This window comes from Triticum aestivum, chromosome 5B, assembly GCF_018294505.1.
Source record: "Triticum aestivum cultivar Chinese Spring chromosome 5B, IWGSC CS RefSeq v2.1, whole genome shotgun sequence".
In the NCBI taxonomy this organism is placed as follows: domain Eukaryota; kingdom Viridiplantae; phylum Streptophyta; class Magnoliopsida; order Poales; family Poaceae; genus Triticum; species Triticum aestivum.
The window spans coordinates 227,530,065-227,551,363 of NC_057807.1; the positions used below are offsets into that span (position 1 = coordinate 227,530,065).

General features: G+C 44.1%; 1 protein-coding gene across 1 annotated transcript in view; it reads right to left on the reverse strand.

Annotated features, from left to right (window-relative positions):
• LOC123111118 (transcription factor VIP1) overlaps window positions 1–2,528 on the reverse strand; it is a 5,659-nt gene extending 3,131 nt beyond the window's left edge. Inside the window, exons 1-2 of the mRNA XM_044531806.1 lie at window positions 1,899–2,528; window positions 698–830 (exon numbers count right to left, since the gene is read on the reverse strand). Coding sequence (XP_044387741.1) covers window positions 698–830; window positions 1,899–2,398 — 633 coding nt within the window. The 5' untranslated portion in view covers window positions 2,399–2,528. The remainder of the gene's footprint in view (window positions 1–697; window positions 831–1,898) is intronic.
• Window positions 2,529–21,299: the final 18,771 nt, after the last annotated feature.

The window sequence follows — 21,299 nt, forward strand, 5'->3', positions numbered from 1 at the left end:
GCGAAGAGATACATCGCTAGACCTATTTGTCGTAACTTTTCATGCTTTACTACTTACTCTAATTACCATAATGCTTGTCCATTTCATCAACAAAACTTTGGCTCTTCTCTGTTTAAAATGAACAATGTATACACGCACCATGGACTAATGTGAAGGGCAATCCAGTTCATATATGTGTTCTGTCCTACTGACTTATATACCTACCGTAAACTGTTCTCGATGTAATATCACAATTCTAGCAAAATGTAAATGCCGATGATAAAGCTAGTCCGTGACAAAAATTTAATAAGAAATCTAAATTCTTCACACTGTCACACAATTCAAAAGCTGAACAGTACTATGTGTGTCATTTCCACACTACTCCCAAAACAAAACACAGTTACATATCAACATAAATTAGTTCTTTTCAAGCCTCGGAGCTATCAACAACTTCAGTTGCAGATGACCCAACTAAGCATCTTCAAATTCAATGTAAAGGATTGAATGCAACAACATGCTATAAAGTATATACAGCAAACATACAATCAGCTATCTACTTCAACACAGAACAGAACAAATTATGAGTCAAACTTTGGTTTTCGTATAGGTTACTCTATTAGGATCATGCTACATGTCAAACATCACAATTGACCAATGAACATAGTGGACTACATTAAAAAAAACTCATCTCACACCCCTTAATAAAATAATCCCATACCTGGAGAAGTGTAAGCTGTGCTGATAGCGTAGTGGCCTCGGTCTGCAGTGTCTGGACCTTTCTCTCTAGCTCACCGGTATACTTGATCTTCCTCTCCTTCGACCTCGCCGCCGACTGCCGGTTTGCCAAAATCCTACATGCAGACATATAATTATCCTAAATTAGTACAACCCAAACACACCTAGTAGACGAACCCTTAAACCTTGCAACTATCATCCAGATATCTGAGATCTCAAAACTGACAATTATCCTAAATTCGTACAACCCAAACACAACTAGGAGACAAACCCTAGTCCTTGCAACTATCATCCAGATATCCAGGATCTCAGAACTGATAGCACACTTTCAGTAGCAGAAATTACTACAAACATTAACATACATGGTTCCATTAATAAAAATATAAAATCTTAACGATCTGACGTCAGCTCAGAGGTTTTTTTTAATGAACACGCTGTGACACGTTCAGTTCCTGTGTACGAATCTCAAAGCAAGACACGTGGCAATCACTTTTCACTCCCACGCATCCCTCTGAGCCAACTACGGCCTGACGGCACTAAACGGTTCGCTCAGGATGGCAATCTGAGCAAACACATCCGGAATGGCAAATTCTATTTTTTAGAGCATGGGAATTTTCACCATTTCCGTTTGATGTAGCATGGCAATATTCGTCTGCCAGCATGGCAAATCTTGAACTAAGTTGGGAATTTTCGTTGCATAATGGCAAATCCCTAAAACCGCATGGCAATTACTCTGCTAAAGCATGGCAAATTAATCTTTCTGCTAGCATTGCAATTTATTTTCTTTACAACATGGCAAATCTTTATACAATAGCATGGCAAATACTCCCTCCGTCCGGAAATACTTGTCATCAAAATGAATAAAAGGGGATGTATCTAGATGTATTTTAGTTCTAGATACATCCCTTTTTGTCCATTTTGATGACAAGTATTTTCGGACGGAGGGAGTATATCTGCTTTACCGGCAATCCTCTTTCGCTGGGAGTGATTTTTTTTAGGAAACACAATCAGGTTGCAGCATTCACTCGGATGACCTAACGATAGTTCACTCAGGGGTCCTCCGTGAGGGACCGTCAGCAGGTCAAGAAACATATATACATGGTTCACATGACAAATTACATCAGTAGATGAGATGACACCACCTTCCGGATCGAGAAAGAACAGCTGAAGATTTATTTCCTCACCTCTTTGCGCGTTTGGGGTCAAGGAGAGCTAGCTCGGCGATCCTCTCGGCCGGCATGGCCTTCTTGGCGTAGTCCAGCCCGCCCGACAGCGCCGACTCGCCTTCGAACGGCGAGTTCACCCCATCCATGGACCCGCTCCTCTTATGGCCACCACCACCCCCGCCTCCTCCCCCCTGCAAGGCGAGGCCCTCGAAGAAGGCGGCGTCAAGGGAGAGGCTCCTGTTGTGGGTCCCGCCCGGTGGACGGGGAGCCGGTGTCTGGGACGAGCTGGCCGCCATCGGCGGGGGAGGAGGCGGGGTCGGGTCGGAGACCGCCGGGGAGTCGTCGGAGAGGGATGGGAAGTCGAGGTCGGAGAAGGAGAAGTCTCCATCGGGGTCGAGGAAGAGGTCGGTGTCGGGGAAGCGCAGAAACGTCTCCGAATGGGCCCGCCGGTGGTGCCCTCGCACACCAGCGCCGCCGGAGGACGGCACCGGAGTTGCCAGCTGGAAGCGCGGGTCCATGGCGGCCAACGGGAGGTCTACGCCGGCGGCGGCGGCAGCACGTGGAGTCGAGCTGGGAGGCGTTGCGCTGTGTATGTTTGTGTGTGTATGTTTGAGCTCGGGGGATCGAGTTGGTGGGATACGTGTGAGGAGAAAATGGGGGCAGGCTGCGTAGGTGGTGCCGCGCTTCCCCGCGTGGTCCCGGTGCACCAAGTTCGCGCAGCCTGAACAAATCGCGAGGCTCGATGGACGGTCAAAGTGGTGTGTGGCTCGTTAGGAGAGTCCAGGGAGCTGCAGAGAATCTCCATCGGGAGCACAAGTGTGGATGCGAGGTGGAAGAGGGTGTCCTGGTGGACCTGGCGTACGGTGCGGCCACCGGGAAGTACAAATCGCTAGGAGCATCGGACGTTCCTCTTCTGCCGCCGTCCGTGGACTCGGTGCAGCCAGAGTCAAAGTACTCAAGTACCAAGGGCACGGATGTAACTTTGTGCAGGTGGAAGGAATGCCGCGTTGGTCCTATGAGCCAGCGGCGTGCGGCAGCTGGTGCGGCCCAGGCGATACTCTCTGCCGGTGAACTTCTCTCTCCGATGGTGCGTGGGTCAAGCTTTTAAATCTAGGCTGATATGACATATATATATATAGACCGATACATCACTTTTGAAGCTCTACCGACATAAACATAACATATCATTTTAAAAATATATTTTTTAAACATATCATCCGATATGGATCAAAGTATCGACCGATATGACCGATATCTAGCCCGATATGTCCACCGATATAGAACGATACGTAGATGACAACAATTCTGTATTAGAAAGCAGTGAAATAAGGTCATGCATTTAGAACTTCATTATATGTTATCAAAGTCATGCACAGTGTTTCATACAAAATGCATATATATCGTATTGTTTTTAATCACAGAGTAAGGATTTTGCGAATATTTCCTTAATAGCTTCTTAATCAAATAATATACTAGGAATCTAAAAGTGTTATGTTGAAAGCATTAAAGTCACACATTTTATTTTACTAAAAATAAATGTTTTGAACAAGAATAATGAAAGAAAAACTAGACATGTTTTCTCCGATATATCCACATATCGCCTAATATATCACCCGATATCCGACATCCGATATGTCGAAGCCAAACCAATACGAACCCGATATCCAATATCTTGAAACTTGGCGAGGGTGTGTGTGAGGCCTACTCCCGACCCCATTTCCTTCGTCGGGTCGTGTCTGTTTGGACCCAACGCACGGCCGCAAATGGACGAACGCCCGTTTTCTATCCGTCTGCGACTTATTTCTAGCGCAAAGTTGATCTGCGTTTGCGTCGAAACAAACAGGACGCGGACGGGCGGATGCGCGCATATGTCCTCCCTTGACCCGCCCGTCAGAGACACAACGTTCTCATTTCCCTCTTCTTTCTCAAAACCATCACGCCCCTTCCCGCTCCATGGTTGGCGCCCCACAGCAACCCGTCGTCGCCGTCCCAGCCGCCACCTTCGCCTGTCCAGCGATGAAGAAGAAGAAGCCGAAGGCAAAGCTCTCGCCAGTGGGGCTCGGCCGACTCAACCAAGAATCGGCCAAGAGGAGAGCCCAGATGGCCGCTACGGTGGAGAGGAAAGTTGTGGCCCGGTACGCCCTCGAGGCCGCCGTTGCGCAACACAAGGCCACCATTGAGGACAACGACGCCCTCGTCGCTAATACCAAGCAAGCAGTGATGACGCATGCCCTCCTCATGCTAGGGTTTAGCCGACCCGCGTCGGCCATTTCCTTTCGCCTCCGCAATGGCCGCGGCTAGCACGTGCTCGTCGGCCGTTCGCCCTCCACAACACCGCAAACGAGCGACATTCATCCGGCGCACGAGCATGGTGTGACCCGCTTCTCCACGTCTCTGGCGGCAGCGTGATCACGTCGGCCACCCCCATCCCCCCAGTGACCATCATCGACCACAATGTCACGCGTGGGTTGGGTATCGTCGACTAGTCGGCCACCGAGATGGAAAGCAAGCAGTCGCGGGCGATTCCTATGACCAACCTTCCCGATGCCCACGACCTGTTTGACAGAATGCACTGCCCAATGGCGACGCAAGACGACCCCGACTTCAACGCTTTCATGGAGAACGCCATCTACGAGGGCCGTGGCCAAGCCTTCCACCCGAGGGACAAAGCCAAGGTTTCGATCCCGACGAGACCCAATGCCAAGACGAGCACGGCCAACATGAAGAGGCCGGCGGCATTGGGCATGGCAACCAAGAAGAAGAGGTCAACGGCCATGGCAACTCATGGCATGTAGACATCTACTGCAAACAGGAAGAGGAGGGTATAAGCATCGAGGAGGAGCCATTTTTTATCCATGAGCTCACCCAAAGAGCCAATGCATAAAAGAGAAAGCAAAGCATTCGCACGGGATCATACACCAAAGATGAGGACAAGTTGATTTGCGAGAGTTGGAAGGAAGTAGGGAAAGATCCCAAGACCGACGCCGAGAAAAAAGGTGTTGTTTTTTGGTGGAGAGTTTATGTGACCTTCCATGAAGGTAGAAAGTTTCCACCCTACGAGTTTGAGAGCACTAGTGACATCAACTCAATCCAAAACGGGTGGTTGTTTCCAACAAGAATGCAACAAGTTTTGTGCCGCACTTGAGAGCGTTCAAGCTCGTCCCCTGAGTGGCCTCGGCATGGGCGACCTGGTATGAACTTCTTCTCTTCCTATGTCATGTTTATGTTTGTTGCATTTTGTGTCTTTTGTTGTCACATTTGTGGCCATCACTTTGTTTGTGTAGGCATTCCAAGCTTTGGAAGCCTTCAAGGCTCGGCATAAGAACAAGCCATTCACCCTCACCCATTGTTGGACGCTCATCAAAGATTGCCCCAAGTTCAAAGATCAATTTGCCACTCTAAAGAAGCATGGAGGGACGGCGACCGTGGCTGGCACTACTACAGGATGCTGCTAACGCGATACTACGATCAGAGACCCTTTTGACAAAACCGCATGCAATGCATTAATCGCAAACGGTGATGTAAAAAAACTGTCAAAAAAGATGCAAAACATTTGTGATGGCGAAACCATCAAACACGGTTCCGATTTTAGTTGCGTGTGCGATGCAGGGCACATGGTTGATCCATCCGAGCTGTTTGCGATGAGTCAAAACAACAGAAACAGGCAGCCATATCAAGGTGTGTGCGATATACGCCATACAGTTCAGTCAGATGAACAGTTTGCTATTAGGGAGTGCAACAGAAACGGTTAACCAAATCAAGGTGTGTGTGATATACGGCATATGGTTCACTCGGATGAACTATTTTCGATTAGGGAACACAACGGAAACGGTTCAACTTAACAAGATGTGTGTGATATGTGACATACAGTTCACATAGATGAACTATTTGCGATGAGCCAAAAGAACACAAACGAGTCGTGTAAACAAGATGTGTGTGATACGCGGCAAACAGCTGACTCGGATGAACTGTTTGTGATGAGAAATTACAACACAAATGGTTACTACAGTTAATTCGTGTGCGATTTCTGTGTGTACAAAAATCTTTGAAAATTGCAAACTAGTTGCTTGCGGTGGCTAGGAGTATCGCACACAATGCGTCTACGAGTACTCGTGTGTGATGATCAGTAAGTTACACATATGTTTCACGTGTGTGAATTTGCAATATGAATAGTTAATATGCAAATGTATTCTGGATATCGAGCACACGCTTAAACTCAATGAACTGTGTATGATACTAATACTTTCCATGAAAATTTAAGAACTTGGCTAATAGCATTTGAGTTGCCATGACAAGCGAAAACTTCTTAATTTGAATGATTCCATTTCTGCTGGAAATGCAGTACCTTGCAATCACTTTGGCGTTATTAGCAGGGACAAGTGTAATTCGACCATGCCGAAAAATCGATCCAGGAACTGCTACAGCGGGCAATTTCTATTGAAATGTAGAATAAAAACCAATTGTAACCTATCGTGAAAGATATATATAGTTTATGAGCATCAACATAAAAATAAGACTTTGTACCAGCGTTTTGTGCACATAATTGGTCTTGTTCAATGTGTGCATCCTAGGTATAACTAATCCCATCTAAAATCCAGCGTTCATACATTGTGCTATCTCTGTCGGATTATCAACAAATTTTATGACATGCTTCAAGTCCTTCCAGTGAAATTTGGTACGCTTAGTAACATACAGATCGTTCACTATGCATCCAACATATCCTGCTTAAAAGATGGAAAAGTATTATTTATTCAAAACATGGCAGAAGAATATATAATGCGCATAAAATGGTAAATAGAATTTGTTACTGCCTAGGAACGGAGTCAGAAAATAAAATCACAATTGGTTGCTTAAATAGTGATCAAGTAGTCAGAAAAATACCCTGATTTTGCTAAGTAATATGCCAGCATGGAGAAAGTTGAAAGGACACTAACCTCGATCAGACTTTGATCAGCTGATAATATTGGGGAAGTAAACATTCATGTTAATTAGACCAGGCTGTGGTGCACACACTGGAATTTTATTGCAAGCTTTCAATTCATAACACTTAGACATTTTTTTCGAAAGGTCCGCATCAAAACAGGAGTGACCATATTTATCAACTTTTATGCTAACCGTCATTGTAAATACATGCTGCGTTGTCAATATGACATCCATGGAGTCATCAACAAAGTAAAGCCCAAGATTTCCTTCTACTCCTGTTCTTGCAAAGCAAGGGATGTACTGCTTGAAATGAAAATTAAGATCATAAATTAGATATATTGAAATAATAGAGTAAGATGCAAATATGGGAGTAACTGATAGAACAAATCAATATATAGATGAAAGCAAAGTACAAAAGTATATAATTAAAACTAGATAATGTAACAAAGATTTGATGCAAATATGAGAGTAAGTGAATGAACAATACATCATATATTTGTCTAATATATTGGGGGAAATCAGCTTCGACCATACCTTTTATCCAAATGTAGCAACAGACGGTATATGTGCACAAATTTAGGCCATGCCGACCATGGTAGGTTGAGATTGAACATACCGAGCACTCCCTGAAGTCATCCAGAATGGTGAGATAGAACTTCATTTCCGACTGGCCGCGACCACACTTGCCCGATTTGTGCTCGCACTGTGGACACATCAATGAAAACCCTCGAATCAGCTAGAAGAAAAATGAATCCGTGGCGATTTCCGCCGGTTGATTAACATCGACGGACGGACTACGATAAGAGATGAGTGAATATTTTGCTAAGTTGATTACCTTCTCCATGAGAAAAATCCCCGGCCCAATCCCGTAGAAAACCCCAATCGATCAGAGTCTAGAATGTCGGTGCAGATAGGTGGCGGAAAACGGTAGGGGCGAAATCCCATGTCTTTTGGAGCGCGACCTCCGCCCGCCGACAACATCCGTCGAGCTTAGGGTGGCTGCCACGATAGAAGTTGATGAGGTGGAGAGTTGCTGAGGAGTCCACGGCGAGTGGGTGGGGATGAAGTGGTTGAGGGCTTTCTTTTTCCTTTTGCATGTGTGGATGAACACACACGGTTCACAGAGGCAACGGAGATGAATCGTGTGCGATAGTAGGGGAATCCAAATTTTGTTTGTCCTTTGTCCATGAGTTTTTTCTACAATGAACATAAATCATGCAAATCATCCTGTTCAAATTTGGCACTTTTCTGAGTTCATTTACAATATTTAGGGGTTATGTGCATTTTCTAGGCATTAATGCACATAATTCAAATTCAAAACAATCCTGCATGAAAAGGTGCACGAGAACGGTTTGAAAAACCATGATCGCGCTATTTAGTAAATTCTCATGCCTTTTACAAGGAACGGGTAGATATTTCGTAGAAATGTGTGGCAATAGTCAACCAAAAATACGTCATTTATTGGTTTTTCCAACTATAAAAAAATGAAATACATGCTTGAAAAACATGACGGCTGCATGGTGCCATGGTATGGCCTCACCATGCCATGGTACAAATTTGAGAAGGTTTGGCTTATGTCGTCGTCCACGCCATTCATAAATTGAACCATCATCGAGGAATTTTCATGGTTTCGAGGGGAAAATCAGCAAGATTGAAGGGGCCGGGAATCCAAATTTCCTTCCTAGCTTGTCATTCAGTTTTTCCTACAATCAACATACCCCCCTCGAATGCAACGTGTTCAAATTCGGCATTTTCCGGGCTCATTTACCATATTAGGGGATTATGTTGCATTTTTTAGGCATTAAACCACACAATTCAATTTCGGACAATGGTGCATGAAAAGGTGCACAAGAACGGTCTAGAAAAATCATACTCGTGGTATTTAGTAAATTCTCAAGCCTTTTACAAAGAATGGGCAGAGATTTCAAGGGAATGTGTGGCAATAGTCAACCACAAACGCGTCATTTACTGGGTTATCAACTATAGAAAAATGAAATATGTGCTTGAAAAACATGACGCCTGGCATGGTGCCATGGTATGGCCTCACCGTGCCCTAGTAAAAAGCTGAGAAGGTTTGATTTATGTTGTCATGCACGCCCTTCGTTAATCAAACCATCATCGAGGAAGTGCCATGCTTTCGAGAAGGAAATCACCAAGATTGAAGGGGAATCCAAATTTCCGTCCTAGTTTGTCATTTAGCTTTTTTCCAACGGTCAACATACCGCCTCCAATGCAACGTATTCAAATTTGACATTTTTTCGGGCTCATTTACCATACTTAGGGGATTATGTGCATTTTCTAGGCATTAATGCACATGATTCAAATTCGAATAATCGGTGCATAAAAATGTGCACAAGAACTATCTGGAAAATCATGCTCGTGCTATTTAGTAAATTCTCATGACTTTTACAAGGAATGGGTAGATATTTCAAGGAAATGTGTCTCAATAGTCAACTGCAAACGTGTCGTTTACTGGGTTAATAACTATACAAAAATGAAATACATGATTGGAAAACATGACGCCTGGCGTGGTGCCATGGTATGGCCTCACCGTGCCCTGGTAAAAATTTGAGAACATTTGCCTTATATCATCATGCACGCCTTTGATAAATCAAACCATCACCGAGGAAATTTCATGGTTTCGAGGGGGAAATCACCAAGATTGAAGGGGGGGTCCAAATTTCCTTTGTCCATGAGTTTTCTTCTATGATGAACATACACCTTGCAAATCACCGTGTTCAAATTTGGCACTTTTCTGGGTTCATTTATCATATTTAGGGGGTTATGTGCATTTTCTAGGCATTAATGCACATAATTCAAGTCCAAACAATCGGTGCATGAGAGGGTGCACAAGAACGGCCTGGAAACCCATGCTCGTGCCATTTAGTAAATTCTCATGCCTTTTACAAGGAATGGGCAGATATTTCGATGAAATGTGTGGCAATAGTCAACAACGAACGTTTGTTTATTGGGTTTTCAACTATAGAAAAAAAGAAATAAGTGCTTGAAAAACATGACGCCTGGCATGGTGCCATGGTATGGCCTCACCATGCCCTGGTAAAAATTTGAGAAGGTTTGGCTTATGCCGTCATGCACGCCCTTCATAAATCGAACCATCACCAAGGAAGTTCCATGCTTTCGAGAGGGAAATCACCAAGATTGAAGGGGAATCCAAATTTTCTTCGTTCTTTGCCCTAGAGTTTTTTTCACGATGAACATAGACCCTACAAATCACCATGTTCAAATTTGGCATTTTCTCGGGCTCATTTACCATATTTAGGGGATTATGTACATTTTCTAGGCATTTAGCGCATATAAATCCAATCCAGCTATAGCTGCATGGGTGTGATGTGAGGGACATGGATTATCGTTCGATCGCGGCACATCCTACGGTGCACACGCATGATCTGCATGGCTGAGGTTCCGGCCAATCATAACGCAACACAGTAGGCCCAGCGCACACTGTTTCCGGAGGCGACGGAGCTGAACCGTGTGTGACAATGAACGAGCAAAATTGTAAGGGAAGCCAAATGTCCTTCATCGTTTATCGTTGAGGTCTTAAAAACCACCGCACTATACAACTCTCTCCAAGCGTCGTTCATGGCACCGCGGTGCACAATAACTGGTAAGGAAGCTATGGCATCCCGCCGCGCTGCGTTCCTTGCCGCCCGCGACCGCACACATGTCAAGGAAGTGATGGCATCTCGCCACGCCAAGTTCATCGCCGCCGGCGACCACACAGTTACATGGGCGGACTTTGATGCTACCATGGCCGAATGGACGGTGGATCTAGAGGCGACCAAAGCCGCACAGAAGGAGCAGAAAAGGCAAAAAGCAGTCAAGAAAAGAGAGTCCCACCTTTGCAAGAAAGAAGAGGCTGCACGCTGTGCTGAGGAGAGCTTGGTGGAGATCAAAGCACGGTGGGCTGCCGCCTACAAGGCCGGGAAGGAGAACGCTGACATTTGGCCAACATGCCCAATGGCAGCATGTGAGAAGTAGTTAGTGCGTGAGTCGCCCCTAAGTTTGTATAATTAGTTACGAGCATCTACCAATACTACATACGTACTAGTCTTAGAGCAAATTACTAGTAGTATTTTAAGTTGGTACTATCTATTATTAACATACAATGTCGGTAAGCGCATCCTTTGAGGGCTTTGAGTGTTGATTAGCATGTGTTCACTGAAGTTTTGTAGCCACACCCCGGCCCCAAATACTACTGAAACGTCCGCCCGCAGCCATCGGAGGAGACTAGAGCTGGTCGTAGCTGGTTTTTAGTCCCGCCTCGCCGCGCGAGTTGGCCGCACACTGGCTTAAATTGTCGCGCTGGTGGATGGCAGCAAGCTTCTCTCTTGTTGCATAAGATCAAATCTGGCTACGCGAGCGAGGCAGGTTGACACTTGATTGCATTTCATAAACCTATGATTGCTCATCGGGTGTCATCTTGCCTCGTTCATGTACATTGAATAATCCTGATACAATGAAAGAGATTTTTGAAATTAGGTGCGGTTGGAGATGCTGATAGATGTAAGTATTATTAGAAGATCACAAAATACACGGTTTCTATGGCGTACCCATGTGCGTTTTTTGCATTAATGATCCATAAGTCAGTTACCTGTGCGATGTTTCCTAATAAACCAGGCATACCATTGATCGAAAAAAATCAACTACACATGTACATTTTTTTGGAGACAGGATCTGCCAATTTTCTCTTTTCTCGTGCACGAGTATTATATGCGCTTTGTCTGTGTTGTGTGTTTCCCCTGCCCAATTTCAATTTTGCACCAAAATTTTCATTAGGCGCGCAATTTTAGAATTTATTCCTCCAACCACATCCCCACCCATCAAATTTCCTTAGTATCTCCCCCCTCCCCCCTCTCCCTACCGGTAGCTCAAACCGCCGCTGCCACAACCACCGGTTCAACCACATCTACGTTCTGCTCGAATCCATTCAGGTAACCCGCCGATCTCTATGATGGCCCTGGCCTGATTGCTTAAATGGCGCCTGTGAAACATCCTCATGCCTCCAAATCCCCACCGTCCCTACCTCCAAAGCATCGCCGCGCAAGCCTAACCACATATCACGTGGATGTCGAGGAGCTGATGGCGGTCCATGGCGCGATGGCCATTGTGCGTGTTGACACGGAGGAACACCTCACCTCCGTCGTTGCCAATATGGTGCAGGCTCTGACACAGATGAAGTGCCCCAGTGACTACCCCCCAGGACATAACAGGTATGATCTGACCAGCTCAATCTTACCAATACCACTTGCAATGGCTATGCTTTGTACGGTTGATGTATTAAGCATGTTCTTGCCTTGTTTATTTCAGTACTGCACACTATGTGATATTCAAGTATTAACTGTCTAGCTCAATTTCACCAATACCAGCAACAAACTTACAATACAGGACTCAAGATATCACTAGAGATGCTGCCCGTTTACTATTTTTGGTGGATGCTAACCTGTTATACTTAACATGCCTTTCCATGTACTTACGCAGGGCCATAACGGGCGATGCTGTTGTTTGCCGTCGAGGTTAGCTGCATCCCATGTCTTATAGTGTTTTACATCATTTGTGCAATTGCAGTTTGGCTTCTAACATTTACTTGCTTCTTGTAGGTACACATGTCGGCAGCACTGATCGACGCTTCGACCCAGAGGAAGAGCTCGCCTCTGCCGCCGCTGACTTTGGGCGGGCTTTGGCCAAGATGAAGTGCCCCAGCAACTACCTCTCGGGACTTATCAAGTACGAACTCACCAGTTCAATCTTACCAATACCAGTTGCAATTAATGGCTAAGTTTTTGTACGGTCGATGTATTAAGTATGTTGTAGTAAACATGCCTAACACGTTTTAGCTATTTTTCCTACCTTTTTATAGACAACTGGGCCATTCTATGCTCTAGCAGCACCTGCCTTGTGATGTTTAACTTTGTCAATTGCATTTTTATCAGTACCAGTTTCAATGGCTATTAAGCCTATTGCAATTAATCGTTGTATCCATTTTTAAATAGTTGTATTTCAATGGCTACAAACTTACAAAAATGACTTAGGATGATGTTAAGCTTGTTGCAATTAACAATTGTATCTATTTTTTAATCCGTTCCTTTGTTACCGTGCTATTCTTTCACAATGAAGATATCACTACAAATGCTGTCGTTTAATTATCATTTGCTATTTTTGGTGGATGTTAACCCTGTTGTAGTTAACATTGGCTTTCCATGTACTTAAACATGGCTACAATGGGCGATGCTTTTGTTTGCCGTCGAGGTTAGTTGCATCCCATGTCTTATACACCATATGTTCCTAAATATAAATATTTTTAGAGATTCCAATATAGACTATAGAAGGAGCAAAATCAATGAATCTAGATTTCTAATCTAAACTATATCTAGAATTTTATATACATTCGTATGTAGTTCATATTGAAATCTCTAAAAATACTTGTACTTAGGAACGTAGGTAGTTGTATTTTACATCATCTGTGCAATCTCAGTTTAGCTTCTAACATTTACTGGTTGTTTGTAGGTACATATATGAGCGGTACTGATCCACGCTTCGATCCCTTTTGCGTATGAGGCAATGAGATATTCATGAACAAGCATCAAGTGAGGAAACTAAGTAAGATTGTTAGGCGAAAGAAACGGGTGATGGGAATTAAGCTCTTTATTTACACTTTGTCCAAGACAATAATGAACTTTAGGATGGTAATTAATGTGTTGCCTTTTCCCCCTTCCCACAACAAGTTACTCTATTAGACCTCAATATCTGATATATTTCTCTTTTTAGTGGTTTCCGAAGCTATTTATTGATGATTACCTTGCAAACTACATGACTGGAGTGGAGGCAACTAAGGTTAAAGTATATAATTCATACTACCATGATAATGCTCTAGAAGTCCTCCTGAAGGCGGTGAAGGATGGGCAGGCGATCGTCACAAGGGGTTGGACAAAAGTTGTTCGCGCCTATGGCATGCAGGAAGGCACATTATGGGCATTCCGCTTCTTCAACACCATTGGGAGTCAAAATTATTTACACTTGTCTCTTCACCTGTACCGCCTCTAATTATTGTGGTTCATCATAGTTAATTGTTGTCTAATCCTGTAATTACTGAACATATTGTACCGACAATTTTATTTATGGAATCGTTGTTCAACCATTGTGTTGAGAATTTGAATTCCACGTTTCATATTTCAAAATTTCTAATTCAAATAATAAATTACAGGGAAAAATAAATTATACAGGAGCGAATAAAATAATGTGCACACGGTTAAAAAGAAAACATCGTGTGCAATGAAAAATAGAGAACAGTCGGTTCTTTGACGTGAAACATTTGCGATGCCCGACGGACGCACACACGGTTTCGTCTCATATGCGTGTGTGATTCATGGTAATACGACAAACGTTTCAAACCAGTGTGCGTGTGTGATAGGAATACCAATTGCACACAGTTATGAAAATGGACATGTTGACGTTAGTAGAGGCACTGCATACATTGTACATTCTTGAACCATGTGTGATAACCTACCTGTCACAAACATATCGGTAGATTAAATGTTCATGTCCACCTTTTTCACACGACTATAGCGGCGTAATCGTTTGGGAGGTCTCTCTGATTAGAAATGTAACATCGAGATGTAATGTGTGGGACTGGGGTGGCTTCTCATACGTTTATTCTATAGCGATCGTCAGTAGCCGCTCGCCTATCCCCAACAGTTTCTGGGTCGTGTGAGAAGGACCCCCCTATCACAGTCACTCACTAGGCGACGGTTCCAAATGCCATTGCGGAAAGGGGTTAAAAACCGTTTGTATAGCACGATACGGTACCAGTGTGGGCATGAAGATGGAGTGAAGAGGCCTAGGGGTAAGACCAACTCGAAGGTGGACAAAAAGCGTGATGCAGCATCTTTCCCTTGCAAGAAACTTTGGAAGGCATGATGACCCAAAAGGAAGCAAGGGATGAGAGGAAGCGCCAAGAAAATGAGGAGAAAATGAAGGCATACATCAAGCTCCAAACAAAGAAGATTGACATGGAGGAGGCTATCAAGAGGAGGAAGCTCGAGATTGAGGAGGCCGTACAAACGAAGAAGTTCAAGATCAAGGCCGCCAATGCAAACACCAAAGCAAAAGAGGTGGCGCTACTTTCATGACCGTGGACTTGAGCAAGATGTCCCGGAAAAGAAGAAGTTGGTTCGAGAAGAAGCAAAAGGAGATGCACGATCGAGATGATTGAGTCAACTTGTGTGCGGGAATGACCTAGGGAGACTGTGAGACATGAACTATGGTTGTTTTTTGTGTTGGCTTTGTTTGCCGGCATGAAACTATGGGTGGTGATTATTTTGTAGGGTGGCATGTGCGCCGGTCGCTGGCGCTCTGGCCAGCATGAACTATGCCCGCTGGCATGAATTACGACACTGGGGGTCTAAATATCATATTCCATTTCCTTTGCAAAAAAATCACGCGGCCAGACGAAATGCGTCATCGGTTGGGCGCAGGACCAACGCAAATGTACAAACACTCGGACGCCACCCCTTTGCCGGCCCAAATGGATAAAATCCATACAAGACGGGTGTTTGTTGGGGGGGGGGGGTAAATCCAACACACAGTGCCAGAGACTAGGGTGTGTTTGGTAGCTGTTCCCACTCTAGCATAGTTGTTCCCCTGTGAGACATGCTTAGCACATGCAACTGCAGTTGTTTGGTAGCAGTGTATGTATTGACACGTGCTGATCCGAGACTATGTTTGGTAACCTGCATCAGACGAGACATGTTGTATTGAGACAACGTTTGGTGGCCTGTATCTGAGGTAGGTTGGATGAACGAAGCTTTTGGCGCCAAGACAATATTGAAACAACATTTCAACACTTCAGTAGCCAATTCAAGCAACAAAACATTACAATGCCAACATAATCTGAACAATATAACATGAATAATTTTTTAACAATTAACACATCATTGTGGAAATAAAACATCATAAAATGAACCGTTACATCACTAGATTCATAATACATAAGACATGGCTACTTGTTCCTCAATGGAAGTATGGATGCTATCCAACAACAATTTTCTCTTTCTAAATATAGCACACCAATGGGAAAAGGAGATTTTTCTCATTCTTAGTTGATTTGAACAATTTATGTTGCTAGAGTGATAAATATATCTAAATTTGACTCTCTAGATATGGCATGATTGGGCATGTTGCCCACGGTTATCCTCGGTGTCTGTTGCCTAGATCTTCTAAACATGAGCATCATGTAAGCATACAATCCAGCCACTAGACCGACTCCTCTCAAAATTAGTTGCCTTCATTTTCTTGCCAATTCATCCATCTATGACAATACAAATGAATCAAATCTTAGAAGAAAATATATGCGAAAAACAGGAAACTTAGCATAACATAATTCACCCATTTATGATAGTGCAAACAAATCAAATCTTTCCAAAAAAATCAGCATGACAAGCAATGGACAGAAGATAGATAGTTCACCAAATCCTTCATGCATAAATTTTTACTTAACCATAATAGGCTCTCTATACATAGATAATTAACAAAACCCCTCATGCATAAAATTTTCTAACCATAGCAGGCTCTCTGTACAGAAGATACATATATAATTAACAAAATCAAAAATCACACAGTAGAGGCCTGAGCCGGGAAGGAGGGGGTAGGGGAAGGAAGGGAGGAGGAGGGTGGAGAGAGGGAAGGAAGGGCGGAGGTGCTACCTCGGTGGCGGCGTGCTGGGACTGGCGACAACGAGGTTGACGGGGGCAGCGGCGAGGTGGAAGGGGGCGGTTAGTTGAGCAAGGACTGGTGGCGGAGCGGCAGCGAGGAAGACCAAATCAGCAAAGGCGACGGTGAGGTAGAAGACGGTGGGGTAGATCAGTCGGTGGTTGTCATGGGAACGAATCTGACAGTAAGAGAGGGGTGGGATGAAGGAGCGTGGTCTAGCTATAGCGCAAGTGTGACACAAGAGATTTTATGAGTGTAGACCCCTCTCGGGAGTGATAAAGACCCTATGTCTTGAGCTGTTGGAGCTATTTATTTATGTATAGATGATTACAATGGATTGTGAACCCTTCTCTTAGTGCTATGAGGCGGCTTATATAGAATGCACGACCCCATGATCTTGTTTATTACAAAGAGAGAGTTGATTACATGTGTTACTACTGGTAATTGAAGCTATGATGACTAGTAACGCCTGAAGTTATGCAACCTCAGATGTTCTAGATCCCATGCTAGTTGTAGGTCTTATTTGCTTGAGTGGTCAAAGTGCAGCCGAGTGTATGGGTGATCGTCCGAGTGGGTTGTAACCACCCGACTGGTCGAATGACTTCCGAGTGAAATATGTTTTGAAGTGCACCCGAATGTATTTTCATGGCCCGGGAGCCTTAATGTCTGATTATGTGGGGCCCTAGGAAGCCCTGCTTTATGACCCTACCTGTAATAGGTGACCACATCATTAGCCCCCGAAATGGTTGAGGCTTTGTAGGATGAATTTGCACTACAAAAAAGACACATCCGTGACATTATGGCCCGAACAAAAACTTTTTCTGTCATGGATATGACACTCCCAGGATGGAAATTATGACAAAAATATGTATCATCATAGACGTAGTGGGCTCCTACTTATATGACAAAAAATTATGACATAAAATGGGATTTTCGTCTTGGGCGGGCTGAAAATGCACTTGCATGACATTCTTTGGGCCGTCCGTGACGTAAAAAATCATGGTAGTAGTGAGGGCGAGCAAAATTTCGAGGAGTTCCTGGTTATGGTGGGCAATTGGTGGGTGGTTAGGACTGAGCAATGTAGTGTGGTTTGCGCGTTTCTCTTGTACGTGTGTGTGTGTGAGAGAGAGAGAGAGAGAGAGAGGCGTTCTCTTATTGAACCCGAGCGATCGAACTCGTCAAGATTCTCTTGATGCCCTGGAAGGAGAACGTGATCTTGTAGCATCAAGATCAACGATATATCAACAAGACCTACATCGCTATCACACTCGTAGAGTCCAAAGCCGTACCTTCAAGGAGGATGACTTAGTGCTCTGTCTAATACAAGAACAGACAGGTATGCATAAGCTCTCCCCTCCTTGGGAAAGACACTTCGTCATAAGCAAGAATCTGAACAACGGGTCATATTACCTCCTTGATATGCGTGAAGCAAATAAATCACGTACCTTTGAAGAGGAGAGCAGCAAGCCCTGGGACATTGCACATCTTCGACCATATTATACATAAGTTATTTAGTTGCATTTTCTGTTTTTACATACATTTATCATGTATATGTTATGATCAATGAAATAAAGACGACATCTCTGGATCCCGGAGTTTGTCGTTTCACCTCAAAAGTTGTGTGTTGAGTCTTTATTCTTTGATCTTTGGTTACTTGGGGATTCTAACTCATCGAGTTCAGCTATAACATGCCTTTTAACCTGGCATATGCCATTATAATATTTGTTTATAACCGCCTGTTAGCTTGATGCTACTCACAACAATGTGACCCGGCTACACGTTTGATAAGTCAATCACACGGATGCCTATTATGGACTTTGTTGACCCTGAACTAATCAAAGTAAAAACACCGGCTTATGTCACGTGAGAGTCGACTCTCCAGATAGCAAGGATAAACCATAAGGTCTACAAGGTCTGCTTCCATAGGAAGCATACTTCAAGTGTCGAGCCTCGAAAGTCGGCCTTCACATGGCGCCTCGAAAGCCAACTTTCATTCAGTTTTTACTTGGTTATATTTACTATATATTATTGGGTTTATTTTACCAACTTCTTTGAAGTCTAACCTATACAACTTATATATATATATATATATATATATATATATATAGAGAGAGAGAGAGAGAGAGAGAGAGAGAATCTGACTTTCATTTAAAACTCAAGTTTTATTTCCGATGAGTTGTTTAAGCACAGGCAGTACTCAGTAAATTTCATATAAAGAAAATTTGCCGGGTTTCATTGCAGCCACGGCCACGATTCATATTACTCAAATATGATATCAGTTATGGTTAAATTCCTAAGTGCACGAGGAAGCTACTAGGAGGCTAATGCAAGATCATGGAAGGAGAAGTTACTATATTGATCTAACACGTGAAATCCAAAAAGAAAGATGGGACGTATGGTCAGCTCAACAACAATGCAATCTCTTCGGCTCACTGTGACGTACAACACCATTGACATCTCCGACCCGCTGCGACCGGCAGCTTCATGTTTCGCACAACCATCATTAACGCCACCATCGACATCTCCGACTCATTGCGGTTAGGCCACGACTCTACCGCGGACCACATCAGCTCCATTGCAAACATACGCGGACTAGTCTGACTTCTCCGACTCGCCGCAGAGGACGTCTTCACCAACATCGCAACCTTCTCCGGCTCTGGCCAAGCCGACTCAAATCGTGTCACCTCTGGTTTGGGGGTTTTGGGTTGTGACGTCTTCAAAATCCCGGCTCCCACCGCTCGGTTGTGGGCTTCCGACTCATACGGGACCATCTACAACCTCTCCGTGGCCGAACTCCCCGGTCTATGAGCTTATACTACGACATCAACATTGGAGGCATAAAACCAGCTAAGTCACTTTCATGTTCAAATTTCATATTTTTATTTTTAGTCAATTAAACAAACTGACACCTTTGAGTTAAACTCGGGGACTGTCATTTTTATTCTCGATTAAAGTTGACTTGTAAGGTTATGAAACATGACTAGTTTCCACGATGCATAGTTCAGACATGGGTACCCTTCCTATCAGCAAAATAATTTGACGTTCGTTCTTTACTAAGTCAGATGCGACTTGCAATGGACCAAGTAGTGCGTATGATATTGTCAATCGACTTTGATGCATCAAAAAGGCTTTGTTGACCCTAGACATATCATATTGCATGATAAAAGTTCACGCAAAAGCCTACTTAGTCGGTTCGAACAATTAACAACTTGAACACAAGTTGACAAAATCACCGAAATTATCATTTAATTTTGTTTCATACATCATGAAACGGTGTAATGCATGCACATCTTTTTATTTTAGGTAAAAGGGGCATCAAGCCGAATGCCGCTCACACTCATGTGACCCAGCTATGCCGGTGATAAATCAATCATGTTGACGCCCATTGAGAATATAGTTGGCCATGCATTTATCATGGAGGATCACACCGGAACAAGCCACGTGAAAGCCAACTTTATGAAAAACACACAATTTTTTTATTCTGCTGCAGAACAGAACCCCGAGTTGTTGTAGGACTAAACAAACCCGGTGCTCGGGGGCTACAATGTGAATTTCAAGAACAAGGATTTCAATGAAAGAGTAAGTCCGAGGTTGCCACAACCTGGCACTTGGGGGCTACAGTAACTAAAGCTATATTTACAAAAGCAGGCACAAAGTCATCACAAGGTGATAAACTTGGAGCTTGGGGGCACACAGATGATATATTTATATGCTATTGGAGTTGACGAAAAAATACAAAAATTTGGGGAACTACCCAACCGGGTAGACCAACAAGACAAAGGAGACCCGGCCTGGAAAGACCCGACGTGGAGACAGAACCCGGCCTGGAAGGACAACCTAGCAACATCAACTTCTGCAACCCGACAACATCTACACTCACGACTAGCCGACTTCAACGGCTCATCATCCTCGACGCTCGTGACCCGGCAAACTTGAAGCCCGCGAGTCAGCAATCCCTTCATCCACATTTCGACATCGATTACATCAATGACCCGGCAAAAGCTCTGTGTCCTAGGAAGACAGAAGCATCAAAAAAAGACCTCCCTCCCAACTCTTTGAGTCTCCCGAAAGCTCGAGGACTACTATCGTGGATATGGGACAGTGGTACCCTCATGGAGGTAGAATGTGGCCCAACATGATGGTGTCCTAGCAGGTCGACTTTGGACCGTTTGATTAAGACCCAGGTGTTATTCAGCTTGTAATAGAAAAGATAATAGTTGTAGTCCTACTAGGACTCTACATGTAAGCCAGCCCCTTCAACTTATATAAGGAGGGGCAAGGCTCCACAAGAGGGCAAAAGAACCTAGAGACCCTCCAAATTCTAGACGGCTAGACACAACTAGAGGAGAGCCGACTCATACGGCGACTCCCTCGTGAGCATACAGAATAAGACCTAGACACACACAACACGTAGGGCTATTACCGGATGATATTTCCCGGAGCCCGAAGCTGTCTAAATCTTGTCCCGTGTGCTAACCCACCTCGATGATCTCCACGTGTACTAATCCCCACAATCATCTACGGATGATACTGTGCATAAATAGCATCGACACTACTTGTGGCTACTTGTCTCTTAGTCTTTACTTTCTTTAGATTGCTTGCTTACCTTGCTTGTTGGTGTCCCTGCTTAGCACTAGAATCACCTTTGCAATTCTTAGGCTCACTCAATATTGCCTAAAATTGCTATAAGTAAAAATTAATTTTTGTAATTGTACCTATTCACCCCCCTTTAGGTCCATTTTGATCCTTTCAATTGGTATCAGAGTCTCA